The 12,275-nt window shown below is 38.5% G+C and overlaps 1 protein-coding gene across 1 annotated transcript in view; it reads left to right on the top strand.

Moving 5' to 3' along the window:
* Positions 1-3,636, top strand: part of LOC149006512 (U5 small nuclear ribonucleoprotein helicase) — a 125,922-nt gene extending 122,286 nt beyond the window's left edge. The window contains 3 exon segments of the mRNA XM_089167578.1: positions 1,012-1,161; positions 3,443-3,602; positions 3,605-3,636. Coding sequence (XP_089023704.1) covers positions 1,012-1,161; positions 3,443-3,602; positions 3,605-3,636 — 342 coding nt within the window.
* Positions 3,637-12,275: the final 8,639 nt, after the last annotated feature.

Raw genomic sequence — 12,275 nt, 5'->3', positions numbered from 1 at the left:
CCCCCCCCCCCGTAATCAGCTCTGTTAGACACCATACTAGATACGAGGCCCAAATCATGCATATCCTTTCGCACCATATCTCTTAAGGTTATCTTAAGTCTGCCCCTAGTTTTGCTAACTCCTTCAATCTGAACAGAATATATGGTCAATTAGTCAAAATGCCCTGAGCCATTAGGCTGTGAATTGCTTAGGATAGTTCTAGGACGACTTGTGCTAGAGCTAGCACAAGTAGAGGATCATGTGGATCACGTTGAAAACCAGATAGATGGTAAGCCTGGTTTCGCCGTATTTTAAATTTGGGCCCAACTCAACCATGTGGATGACATTGTTTGGAATTTTTCCCTTGTACTTTCAGCTGTTAAATCATATTTTTCATTGCTTAACTTTGCAAGTTCCCCCTCCCTTCCCTCTTCCCCCCACCCCCACCCCCCCTTTTTCTCTCCCGATCCCAGGGGAAAAGAAAATATGATCAGTTCACTTATGCCTTGCTATAAATTTAGAATTCTGTTTAATCTGGATATTAACTCTAGACTAGATGCTCAATTCTTACCGAGTTTACTCAACCCTTTCTTGAGTTCATGCATTATCATAATATTTTTTTATTATTTATAATTCAATAATTTCATGGGGCAACCTTGCATAGATTACATTAAGTGGGTGAACAGTGCAAGTTGTTTTGTTGGCTTGATGTAGTAATTGTATTATAGAAAATGACCTCAAAGGTTGACCAGTCCCCTCTGCTCATACATCATATGTGATCCTGGACATCTGAAAACACTGCAAATTCTGGGGGATAGAATAAGAATTTTATCCCGCCCTCTATTTTAATCTTTTTGTAGCACCGTATCCACCCCCTCCTCTCCCCCCCCCCCCCCCAAAAAAAAAAAAACAGTGAGAAAGCTTGAATCTGTTAGCATTTCACCTGCAGATGAGTTTAGTATTTCCCGTGCATAAATTTTCTGATTTTGCTACTCAGATGTTTGTAAGTTGTAACATGTTATTTATGATCAGGATCTGCAGCTATTCCCACGTGTGAAAGTGACATTGAAGCTTAAGAGAAGAGACTCAGAGGATGCAAAGCATCTCATCCTCAACATTAAATTGGAGAAAACAAACTCTAGATACACAAAATCAAGAGCATTTGCTCCACGATTTCCAAAGGTATTCAGCTACTATCTGTTACATGCCAAGTTCTGAATTGCAGATATATTTGTATAAACTGAGACACATACCCCCTAAGAAATTTTTTCCATTTAAAGTATCAGGACCACTTCAGATAACCATGCCTCTGCTAGGCAGCATGTGGAATGGCCGAGAGCAGACCTTTTTGGATATATAATCCAAGTCGAGAGTGGACAGCCGAAAGACTTACCAACCAAGAAGAAGATGCGCGTACTAACGCGTCAACGTAATGTGAGCGCTAGCTCAGCCGTTGCTTCTTTGGTCTATGATCAGCTAGCGCGATTTTTGCATATTAAAGCCCATTTCTGATGAAATTTCAAAACAAGCTTAGAATATGATTTACCCAAAAGCTGCAACTTTATTTAACTCAATTATGCCTTCATCCCAACTAATTGCAGTAATTAACACATCCTATGTTTTACCATGAAACATTTTTCTTCTGAACCTGTAAGTATAATTTTTCTATTAGCATTATTTAAGTTATTTTTATTGTTAGTCCTAGGTCATGCCTATCTTCTCTGAACACCTTTCCCCAATTCTTTTTCCACCTTTTGAACGAGCTGAATAATATATTCCCCCTTTACAATGCATCCATGGATCTTCGTGCACATGTACTTACCACCTCAAATGATTCTCTCTATACACATCACCCGTGGAAGTTGCTATATTACTTCTGTCATTTCCTTTTCATGTTTTTCTATTTTTTTTCCTCTTCCAGAGGGTGATTAGCGTACACAATGATCAGATGTGGATCAGGCTTTAAAGGAATGATGTGCAGGTCTAGGAGAAGGGGTCTCAGTGATTCTGATGGCTGGATGTGGGTTCCTAAAGATTAGGGTATTTGAAGGAATGTAGGGATGTCTTGTAAATGGGGTTTGAGGGGTTGTTCGGGATCACGCTTTTGGTAGTGTGGGCACTGTAAGAAGAAAGCAGAAGGGGGTGGGGGATAAGTTTCCTTGGAAGGAAAAAGGATTCTGATGGTTAGAACCTTAGGAAACAACAAGTACAGGTTTAGGGGTAGTTAGGTTGTCATTTGTTAATGGGGTTGGGGTTTAAATGGAATTCATTGGCACAGAAGTATTGAGTGTGGGGATAATAAATGGGGACTGTGGGTTGATTTTTGATGGGTTCTAATGGTAGATTTAGGTTGTGGGTAGGTTTTATTAAACTAGGGTTTCCAAAAGTGATAATAGAAAAGGTAGTAAGAAGGGGAGATGGCTCAGATAAAATCTTACCAAGAACAAACTTCCCAAGCCTTGTGGCATGGCAGTTGGCAGATCCTAGTTGAAGACTGTCCCACAGAACTTAGATCAACTGCTCTAAACTCAACCACCCCACACTCAGGCAACAAGCCCAAAGCACAGCTTTAAAAGCAAATCAAATTCTATTAAGCAGTTAAAGTTTCTCACAATGAGGCTTTTAATAGAAGCTGTGGTCATTTTGTCAATCAAATTATAAAAGGAAATTAAAGCCAATTCAATTCCTATTTGGATAAGAACTGCTAAACTCAACTAACTCATAAAGTCCATGTTCTTTAGGTGATAATAACAACTTAATAATTAAATAAAAGTCCTCACCATGCATGGAGGCTTCAAGAAGCTCATTGGAAAGCTATCAACAGGTTTCTGACTACTTAGACATGTGAGTTAAGTAATCACAGGCCAACTTAAATTGACCCAAAAGTAAAATCCCAATTAACCAATGGATCAATGGAAAGACAAAAGACAGAAAATGTAAGAATCCACCCTAATTTGTACTTGGTCATTTTCCTCATTTTGACCTGTTGAAGTATATGCAAGTCTGGACTATTTTACTATTCACGTGAACAGTAAAATAGTCCAGACTTGCATATACTTCAACATGGCCCATTAAGAAGGCCTACTAACAGATAAACTTTGTTAATGATGGCCCAGTACCTATATCTATCATCCCTAGGTTGATTACAACACAAAGTAACTGAACTAAGTGTTGGATCTGCATCAATCCCTCTCCTCCCAAAGCATGGGAACAGGATATGTGATTTCATAGGAGGGTAGGTGAGACCGTGAGAGATAGACACAGGAAAGCAGTAGTGTATGGTACAGAGCCTTGCAGCATTCTTTGTCCCATTATTTAAGAATACTGGAATTTCATTTTCGGGAGTAACTCAAAAAGGCCACTAATGAATTACACTACCTAATATTTTCATTTTGTAAATGTATTTTTCATGGAAAAAAGGAAAGTGTGAATCTAACGTAGTTGGTTTGAAATTTTTCAACAGCTAAAAGAGGAAGCCTGGTGGCTGGTTCTTGGTAATGTGTCGACATCAGAACTGTATGCACTGAAGAGAGTTTCCTTCTCTGGCAGCTTGGTCACTCGGATGAATTTACCTTCTACAGCTGTTAATTTACTGGTCAGTTTATGCTTCTCCTTGTCTTCTCATAATTTTATTGTTGGCTTGTTTTATTGATTTAAAGCCTACAGCGTCAATTAATTGTTCCTCTCTTGCTGTTATCCTTTCTCCCCCCCCCCCCCCTGCTGTCACTTCTTTCTGCTGTCCATTGTTTCCCTTTATAATTGTGGATGGTAATTTTTCTCTCCTTTTTTGTTGAAAGTACATGGTCTTGGTGACCTTTTTGATATCCAAGCACTACAATCATACACATGCTTTTAACCAATAGTACAGACCAAATTTTTGTTTTGATTATTTTAAATTTTTAAAAACTTGCTTCTTCAGTTTTGTTGTCGTCTAATTCTACATTGGTTTTGTGACTTGATGCGGCTTACTGTTGAACTTCTATGGTTTCTTGTGGCTTACCTGATGTGGTTTAATGTTGATGTAGCATACTAAATAAAGTTAAAATGACGAAATAGGAATTGAAGTGTTTTATTCTTGTGTGTATTATTCAGAACTTTACAATCAATATATACACAGCTGCTATCTATGAAATAGGAAAGAATATCCTACTTAGAAGATTAGAATAAATGAGAAATCTACCTAGAATAGAAGATTGCAATAAATGAGTAATCTACTTAGAATAGAAAAATACAATAAGAAAAATACATGTAATAGAATATTACAATCTGATCTACTTAGATTAAAGATACTAATAAATATTATGATATGATTCTAAGATTTTCCACACTCCCCCTCAAGCTGATGAATAGGCATTCTCCATTCCCAGCTTGGATATGCATTTTTGAAAGGCTGAGCTGCTCAATCCTTTAGTAAGTACATCAGCAAGTTGACTATGTGTAGACACATACGGCGTACAAATCAGTCTGCTATTCAACTTCTCTTTGATAAAGTGTTTGTCAATCTCAATGTGCTTGGTTCGGTCATGTTGAACAGGGTTATGTGCTATACTGATTGCTGATTTGTTGTCACAGTAGAGTCTCATTGGTCCACCCCATTCAACCTTTAGGTCTTCTAAGATAATCTTCAACCAAAGTAATTCACATATTCCTTGAGCCATTGCACGAAATTCGGCTTCTACACTTGACCGGCCCACAACATTCTGCTTCTTGCTCCTCCATGTGACAAGATTGCCACCAAGAAAGGTGCAATATCCTGTGGTTGACCTTCTATCTACTACTGACCCTGCATAATCAGCATCAATGTATGCTTCTAGTATCATTCCTTTATTCCTTCTAAATAAAAGGCCTCTCCCTGGCGTCCCTTTTAAATATTTTAGCACATGGTGAGCTACATGCAAGTGAATTTCCTTTGGACTGTGCATGAATTGGCTGATTACACTAACTGCATATGCTATGTCGGGCCTTGTGTGAGACAAGTAGATTAGTCTTCCTACTAGTCTTTGATACATCTCTCGGTCCACAACATCTTCTTCTGCATTCCCAAGTTTACTGTTGGGATCTATTGGAGTGCTTGTTGGTTTACACGCGGCCATTCCTGTTTCTTTAAGGAGATCAGTGATATACTTTTGTTGAGAGATGAAAATGCCTTGTTGAGAGTGAGCAACTTCAATGCCAAGGAAGTATTTTAATCTTCCTAAAGCCTTGATCTCAAATTCCTTAGCCAAGCATTGAGTCAAATTTTGTTTCTCTTTTTCTTCATTTCCTGTCACTATTATGTCATCAACATACACAAGTAGTGTCGTGACTCCCCCTGATGATGAGTGCTTGATGAACAATGTATGGTCTCCTTGACTTTGCTTGTAACCCATACTAATCATGACTTTAGTAAATCTACCAAACCATGCCCGCGGTGACTGTTTGAGTCCATATAAGGCCATTTTTAATTTGCATACAGTATTAGCAGCTAAATCATTCTCATAACCCGGTGGAACCTCCATGTAAATTTCTTCCTTTAGTTCACCATGCAAGAATGCATTTTTAACATCAAACTGTTGCAAGTCCCAACCATAATTTGCCGCCAAGGATAGTAAGATTCTGACAGTATTCATTTTTGCAACTGGAGCAAATGTTTCAAGGTAGTCAATCCCGTAAGTTTGGGTGTAGCCCTTGGCTACCAACCTTGCTTTGTACCTTTCTAAAGATCCATCTGCTCGATACTTCAATGTATAGACCCATTTGCACCCCACAGGTTTCTTCCCTTCTGGTAACCTTACAAGTTCACAGGTTCCATTGCTTTCTAATGCTTCCATCTTCACATTCATAGCTTGCTTCCACTCCTTATTGGATAAAGCCTCAGATAAGTTGTTAGGAATGGCAATGGTGTTTAAACTTACCAGAAAAGCTCTATGAGATGGGGGAAAATGTTTAAAGGACAAGAATTGGGCAAGAGGGTACATGGGTTTCGTTGTGCATTCTTTAGTGCCTTTCCTAATGGCAATAGGAAGGTCTAGTTCATTACTATCTATGGGCACATCAGATTCAATTTGTAGTGAAGGATTAGTCATTTGTACCTCATTTCCAGAATTTGGATTGGAGTCTTGAACTTGCACTGATTCTGGAACAAGATTCTTCTTCCTTGAGAACACCTTTCCTTTGTCAAATCTCACATGCTCAATATCAGAAGTAGGCTCTTTCATTTCAAAGTTTGACATATGTTCATGTTGTTCACAGTTTGACACGGGTGAGTCTGACACAAGTTTAGGTTGTTCACAGTTTGACTCAGGTGACATAGTGAAGTATTTGGGAGTGAACTCTAAGTCAAGTAAGGAATTCCCATTCTTATCTTCCATTATTTAATGCTCCCCCTGAAGATGAGATGTGGAAAAATAAGACTTATGTTCATGAAAAGTGACATCAATGGAAACATAGAACCTTTTTTAAGGAGGGTGATAGCACTTATAGCCCTTTTGAGTGGAGGAATATCCTATAAATAAACATTTGAGTGCTCTAGGATCAAATTTACCCCGATGTGGTCCATGAATATGAACAAATGAGACACCCAAAAATTCGAGGAACAAGGTTATTTGTCGTTTGTAGGTTTGGGTAGAACTGGGAAAGGACATCCATTGGACTCTTGAATCCTAAGACTCTCGAAGGCAGCCGATTTATGAGATGAGTTGTTGTGAGGACTGCTTCCCCCCAAAATGACTTAGGCACATTGTGTTGGAATAGGGAGGCTCTAGTTACATCAAGAATGTGGCCATTTTTCCGTTCAGCTACTCCGTTTTGTTGTGGGGTATTAACGCACGATGACTCACGTATAATTCCCTCCTTTTGAAAGAATGGAGTTAGAATTTGATTGAAATAGTCTCTGGCATTATCAGATCTAAATCTTTTTATACTAACTCCAAATTGGTTTTTAACCATGGAATGGAAATTGGGAAGAACACAACTAACGTCGGATTTGTTTTTGAGTAGAAAAATCCATGAGACACAAGTGCAATCATCAATGAATGACACAAACCACCTAGCCCCAGACACATTAGGAACTCTAGAAGGATCCCAAATATCACTATGAATGAGATAAAAGGGGATGGAACTTCTTTTCTTGCTTAAAGGAAGTGGTACACTCTTGTGTTTAGCAAGCTCACACACATCACAATGAAATTCATCAACATGTATGCCTTGAAACAAAGAAGGAAACAAAAGACTGATTACCCTAAAGGAAGGATGTCCAAGTCTATGATGGTAAAGCCAGATTTTTTCTTTATTGGTTTGAGAAGGACTACCATTAGTAGCATGTGATTGGCTTGGTGCCTCAAGGTAGTAGAGTCCATCCCTTTCTCTAGCATGTCCAATCGTCCTCCCCGAATCCTTGTCTTGAAATACACAATGACTATGGTGAAAGACTACATTACAATGTAAATCTTGCGTGAGTTTCTTCACAGAAATGAGATTTGTAGATAGTCTAGGAACATGTAGGACATTTTTCAAGGTGAGGGAGGAGTTGAGCTCAATATTTCCAGTTCCAGCCACAGTAGTTAATGAGCCATCAGCAGTAGCTATCTTCCTACTACTTGGACAGGGAGAATATGTGGTGAAAAGATTTGGTGAGTGTGTCATGTGGTCAGTTGCACCTGAATCTATGATCCAGGGGCTTGAAAGAGAATTACTAAAGACATTTAATCCAATAGAAAGTGGAAACTCACCTGAATATGCCAAAGAACATGTACCTGGTTTTTTGTTAAGGTTGCTCAAAAGAGTATCACTAATTTCTGGAATCATAGAATTCCACATCCATGCCATAATCATAGAATCTTCTTCGTCCCATGCTTCATATTTTGGATCTCCTGGTTTCGGTCCATCTCCAATCAGGTGGCTCATCTTTCTTTTGCCCTTCAAAATGGTCCGAATGAGTTAAGACCATTTTAAATAATTTCTTCCATCGAGCTTGTAGGCAGATTGAATATTCTGCAATTCTCCATTCTGCAGATTTTTTATTGTCAAATAAAGTCCTGGAAGTAACCTCTCTTGGTTCTGACATACTCTTTGTAGGTGCTTAAAAATAGTATGTGAAACAGTAACCAAAGATGCAGTAGAACGACAGACATGACGGAGAAAGAAAAAATCTGTTTTTCAGGTAAGGAACAAAAAAAAACAGAACAGGGCTGAATAAAGAATGGCGATAAAGGCCAAAGAAAGAATAATCTTTGTGTGGCGGAAACACCAGAGATTAAAGGCAATGAAGGCCTGAAAGCTAAATAGCAATTCCAAGATTGGTTGGCTCTGATACCATGACAAAATAGGAATTGAAGTGTTTTATTCTTGTGTGTATTATTCAGAACTTTATAATCAATATATACACAGCTGCTATCTATGAAATAGAAAAGAATATCCTACTTAGAAGATTAGAATAAATGAGAAATCTACCTATAATAGAAGATTGCAATAAATGAGTAATCTACCTAGAATAGAAAAATACAATAAGAAAAATACCTGTAATAGAATATTACAATCTGATCTACTTAGATTAAAGATACTAATAAAATATTATGATATGATTCTAAGATTTTCCACAAAAAAAGAGGAGAAATTAAACATAACACTGTGCACCTTGGTCATTGTGTATGCTCACACCTTGTTGCCCAAGTGCTTAGGCACCTTTCCGTCACCTTGGTTCATCTTGCCACCTTGACGATTTTGCCATATACGTCCAAGGTAGGGTAGCTTCTACTTAGAGCTGACCATCTTCAACACCTTCACCACAGCTTAAGCCATAGATCTGAGTACTACCTTCTTTGCCCCATAACTCATCAGGGCATTGTAGTTGGTGGCAAATCTAGTGATACCTGGCTTAACCAAATCTCCACCATGCTGGTCCACAGCTGCAGGGCATATAAATGGTTGTATACAAATGCTCTCTTGTCTTGCCCTCCTGACACCACTTTACATTAATATAGTCTTTTCTTGTATCCTTCATCTTAAGGTCAATGGAGTGGGCTACACAAGGTGTCCAAAGCAAGCAATATGGATGTAGCCTTAATTGAATGAGGGCCAGATGGCCAACTTATTGAATCAACTTAAAAGAGTCTAAGAAAGGGAATCTTGAAATTTTGGATAAAAATAGGGTAAATTTGAAAGAGGCCCTGGGGTTACCATGTTACTTATAGTTTGAAGAATTTACTAGGTTAAGGTTAAAGAGGTGTATGTAGTTTGAAACCAATCTAAAATAAGGGAAAGCAGTTGTCAACGGCATGGGTGAGATGGGGAACTGGGGTTTTCAGCCTCTGAAACTTGGAGGGAAAGAGGGTAATGATGTAGGGGGATAGTTACTCCAAGTTTTGTAATGATCTGATGGGTTGATTTGAAGGGTATACTAGGTTAAGGTTAATGAGTAGTGTCAACTTTGAAACCAATCTAAAATAAAGGGAAGAAGTTATCTGGAAGATGGGATAGAATGTTTGGTATGTGGAGCCAATATTCTTCAGATGAGCTACTAGGTTTCCTAGCCTCCAAGTGTTAGAATGGATTGAAACCTTGGAGGGAATGTAGGTAATGATGGGTGATTCTTCAAGTTTGGTTATGACCTGATGGATTGGTTAGGATAGATATAGGTTCTTGTTTATAGGTGTCTGAAAATTCAAGAAAAGTGGTTTTTCCTGAGAGTTTAATCCTGATGCAAACCAGGGAAATGGAAAGTGGGATCTGGTGCTGCGATATACTAACCTTGTTGTGCTTCAGTGGACAAAGTGAAAGATGGAATGGCAGGCCAACCTAAACAAGGATCTTGGGATCTTAGGATATATATAGGTTCTTGCTTATAGGTGTCTGAAAATTCAAGAAAAGTGGTTTTTTCTGAGAGTTTAATCCTGAGGCAAACCAGGGGAATGGAAAGTGGTATCGGGTGCTGTGATGTACTAACCTTCTTGTGCTTCAGTGGACAAAGTGAAAGATGGAATGGCTGGCTGAATCCACAACCTAAACAAGGATCTTGGGATCTTGGACTTGAACCACCAAGAAACCTTCTACTATCTAGGACTTTAGACACTGGTCCCAACAGCTCTGGACTTTAAACACCTGACAAACAATCCACCAACAGAACAAACCCAAACTGAAATCATATAAACTTAAATGTAACCTTTACTCTTCCTTCAAGAGCGTATAAATAGAATGTGGCTAATCAGCTTTAGGACTCAACAGAAATAGGAAATAAATATCTTAAAAAGAAATAACATTTGAAAACCCATTAGGCATGGGACCCCTACTAGACTTACTACATTGATGCTGAAAACTGAAATAAGGATATAAGAAAAGAATGTAGTACCTTTATGTCTTAAGTTGGGTAGAATTAACCCAGGCTGAACCAAGACTGGACCAAGCCTGACCGAAATTTTTAAAGATCATAGGGGGGAAAAAAACACTTGGTGTGGGAACATGTCCACGACTAAAACTAATTCTGGTTAACAGCCTTTATGTTCTGGACTGCAAGCCTAAGAACCCTATTGTAAGGCTGGTCCTGCATTAGACATCTATTGTTTATCGTTTCTCCCCTGGCTTCTTGAAATTACAACCATTATCAATCACCAGTCAGACAACATTCTGTATCTTGCTTGAGATATGGTAATTTTTCCCAAGCCAACTCGAGTGAACTCTAAGGTCCATCCACATTGGCAGCCTTAGATTTGTGAGAAAACAACCCTAAGTTTGAAAGCACAATGCTGCAGGAATGAACGTACTAGGTTATAAAAAATGAAATATAAAAGTAATAAAAATTCATTAAGGCGTATAAATGAAAAGCAAGTAATAAGATATATCAAATAACTTAAATACTAACAGAATTCCATCTATATGAGTACAATAGAACACTACATTCTTGACTCTCAAGAATACAATAATACAACCAGCATAAGTTAAATATAAATCATTAGTTCATAATAGAAGCGTTGGGTATGGCTCATGCTTCACATTCTGTTGTCAACGACCTTCCCCTTGGCACACACGGGGGTCCTACTCACTATTGACCTAGAGAGGTCTTGTATCACTTTGGGCCTTGGGATTCTTTGTAGTTTGGGGTTGGGCTCATGAATAGTAGCTGATGTGGCATAGGGAACCTGTCAGCGAGAGGAGGCAACAATCAGGCAAAAAATGAACTTGGGAAACTGTCGGCAAGATGGGAGGTGAGGAGGCAAGACAGATCGAGATCTTGACCTATCCCGCTCGAGTTGTGGGACTTAAAAAGGGTGGTTGGACTGAGATCTCAGTTCGTAAGACTCGATCAGAGTCTCGTCTCAAGCATTCAAAAAGGCGAGATCTTGAGCGAAATCTCACCAAGATCTCATACCTTGGTAGATGTGGCCTGTCTAATAGGTCAGTCCAACCATTGCAGTAGACCATAGACATGGAGGGACTAATATAGTCCTCTGGCTACTGTGGTGGCAGATAAATATTCATCAACTCATAAGCACTGGGCTGAAATTGCAATCTAAATATCTCTTGAATCAACTTGTTTCGTCTCTTGAATTTCTTGTTTTGCTTTACGATTGAATCTTTGGATTTAGGCAAGAGTTGTAGTGGAAGTGATTGTTTTATGCATAGATTCAAATTCCAACTGCTATGTAGAATATGGCTGGTCATCAAATTGTGTATAGTTTCAGCTTCTTCAGGAATGGATCATTGGATTGATGAAGGGGATGATTAATGTCCCTCCATATCTAGTGATAACTCCTATTTTATGTAGACTCAATATAAAGATTCTTAAAAGGACGAAAGAAATTGAGATTTTATTATTAACCGCAAATCTTTTTTTTTTCCTCCGCGTTTTTTTTTTTGGCTCTTTCGGGGTGGGGTTGTTTCATTTTCTGGATATTCATTATCTGCCTCGTAGGAATTAGTTTTAAGTGGGGTACCTGTTCGCCTTATATGAGTTGAAATCTATACAAGTAGTGCAATGCTCTACTCTATGGAGTGAAATCTCACATTATTTTATTGTGTTCCTCCTGTTTGAAATTTTCATTTTTCAGGGGACAAGGCTGATTGTAGTGTCTGATTGTTATATTGGATTTGAGCAAGAATACAGATTGGATGATAAATTTTGAAGGAGAATTTACAAAAAGATTATAAACTGATTACGCCAAGTACAATGCAAAAGACAAGATTCATGATCTGAAGTGTTACTAAACAAATCAATAGCAATATGTGCTTCATAGTTAAGTAGCTATCAAGGATGAGAGATTCTGTTGGAGCTCCCATAACTTATAAAGATCCCTGGAAGATTGCAGAATCCACCTGAGTTAGAT

Source organism: Hakea prostrata, chromosome 8 (assembly GCF_041222555.1).
Source record: "Hakea prostrata isolate BN-2017 chromosome 8, UWA_Hpros_2, whole genome shotgun sequence".
In the NCBI taxonomy this organism is placed as follows: Eukaryota; Viridiplantae; Streptophyta; class Magnoliopsida; order Proteales; family Proteaceae; genus Hakea; species Hakea prostrata.
This window is presented reverse-complemented; position numbering and strand designations above follow the sequence as displayed.